Source organism: Habropoda laboriosa, unplaced genomic scaffold, assembly GCF_001263275.1.
Source record: "Habropoda laboriosa isolate 0110345459 unplaced genomic scaffold, ASM126327v1 scaffold33, whole genome shotgun sequence".
NCBI lineage: Eukaryota > Metazoa > Arthropoda > Insecta > Hymenoptera > Apidae > Habropoda > Habropoda laboriosa.
The window spans coordinates 2,691,335-2,693,610 of NW_017100187.1; the positions used below are offsets into that span (position 1 = coordinate 2,691,335).

The 2,276-nt window shown below is 52.6% G+C and overlaps 1 protein-coding gene across 5 annotated transcripts in view; it reads right to left on the reverse strand.

Annotated features, from left to right (window-relative positions):
- LOC108579719 overlaps positions 1 to 533 on the reverse strand; it is a 6,996-nt gene extending 6,463 nt beyond the window's left edge. For all 5 annotated transcript variants that reach the window (XM_017943325.1, XM_017943327.1, XM_017943323.1 and 2 more), the window contains exon 1: positions 1 to 533. In XM_017943325.1, coding sequence (XP_017798814.1) covers positions 1 to 490 — 490 coding nt within the window. In that variant the 5' untranslated portion in view covers positions 491 to 533.
- Positions 534 to 2,276: the final 1,743 nt, after the last annotated feature.

Below are 2,276 nucleotides of genomic sequence, written 5' to 3' on the forward strand. Positions count from 1 at the left end.
CGGTACCGCCACCGGTACCGCCACCGGCCGGATGATTGACGGGTGCAACTGATCCGGAACCGGCGCCGCCACCACCACCTGCCCCGGCCCCAGATGATCCTCCCGAGCCCGATGAAAGATTTTTTTGCCTGCCAAGCGAAAGTAACTTGCTGCCACTACCACCGCCACCTCCACCACCACCGGTACCACCACCACCACCACCACCACCACCGACACTCACGCTATCACCGTGAACGATATGGCCGTCCTTGGCGGTAACTATTGTCCCAGAAACGATCTCGTTTACAACGAACCGATTGTAAATATATTGGCCGACGCACAGTACCACCAAACCGAACAACATCCAGCCGAACATCAGCATCGACAACGTATCCATGGTCGTGTCACCAGTCGAGTCAAAACTGCATATCAGATCGTCCACCCGCTCGGCCAAGTCGGCCATATTGCCCCATCGTTCGACCAACCAAGTCCAATTGGATTCCAAAAACATTCTTTTCTATTTTCACCCGCTAGCGGACAGCGCCCCACTACTACCGCGTTACGGGTTATTAATAGATGATGCGTATACCCTGGGCCCCCAGGACTACGGCACTGCCTCGCGACCGTCTCTCACCAGTTTCGTTTACCCTGCCTCATACCGATCTGTCAAACTTCACCGCCTTTGCTCACTCTCTCTCTCTCTCTCTTTCTCCCCTTTCTCCCCGATTTATTTTTTTCGCATTCCGAAAGCTTTCAGTGATCAACCCCTTCCTCTTCTTTATCAACCCTTCTGTAAGCTAACTGTGGACACCTTGCTGGTGATATCGTCGATGACAACGTGATCGTAATCGCAATTGTTCCCGAGCCATGTGTACGCACGTTCGATTTCATTGCCGCCTCTTCACGCTGAAACAACAATGATCGGATCGGTCAATGAACGGCGCACAGACAACAAGGGCGGCTGTTTTTCAAGTCTTCTCTCGTTAGATCATCGCGCGTAATACATTACCGATTAGTCTTCCCGACTAACCTTCGACCAGTCCGCTTCGATATTGAGAACGAGATAATACCTAGAAATTTATCGGCCGTTCTCTTGTTTTGCCCGTCGTACATCTTTGGACACGTTGGATCACGCGAGCCAAACCACGCTGAGTGCCTCGCTGTTTCCTTGCCGGTGCTCCGTCATCGAACGCGTCATCTCTCGTGATTCGCGCATCGCGTCATCTCCTATTCGTAGCATCCTCCGCTTTCCTTCGCCATCAGTCGTGTGTCTAAGACACAAACAGTGAACGCGTGTTATTCTCGATCGCGGCGATCGATCACTGACCCCCGCGGATCTATCGATCCTCGTCCGCTGCCTCTTCCAGTTTTATTCACCGATGCTTCAGGTGAATCTACCGTCTGTCTCTGAAACGTGAAACAAATGCTTTCGAATCGTGGTACAGTTTCGCGTAAGCATTTACGCGACCGTAATCACTCGGAGTAAATGACTTCGTTTTACTATCGTCTCTACACGCGAAGTATGTAATTGCTATTAATCCACCGACTCGTCGAATCCCACGAAACCTATCCACGGCGTAAAACGATCGATGTAAAACGAAACCGGTGAACCGGGTTACAAGCTTGGTGGTGAGCTAATTCACCATCGATCCGACGGGCGGTCAAGACCGGCACCGAGTCGTCCGCATATCTGAACCATTGCATCACAACCAATTTGCTCCTTCTTTGAACCTTAATTAACTCCTCGTGATCGACGACCACGCGTTCTCACGCACAAACGAGAAACGGACTAAGATTAAGGTGACACACCGTAATACTCCAATTCCTGTCTACATAAGACCCGACACGCGGTGCTTTACGCACATGGACCACCGCCCCCGCCTTTACTCCCAGCCAATTTTCTCTTTCTCTCCCTCCTTCTCTCTCTCTCAGATTTTCATCGTAACTCGTGTTCGTCCATTTGTGTGCCGGCAATATACGGTTCCACGGCCCCCTTTCAGTCCAGCACGGTGGCCGCGTCGTCTCCTAAAGGCTGACTGCGTCGCGCCTCTCTCTCCCTTTTCGCTTCTCTGGCTTTCCGCAGCGCGTGGTCGTCCGTCCGCGTATCCGTGAGGCGCAAGCGCGTCCACGCTTTGCCGCATCTACCTTTACGACTTTCGTTTCTTTTCCTTTCCTCCAGTCACCGATGCCACGCGATACCAACGACGGCTGACCTCGTTTTTCCCGCCCGACCAGTTCGAAGCGAGTTTCACGGTCGTTCGCTTGCGCGTTTTCGTCCACTTCCGGTGTCACTGGCG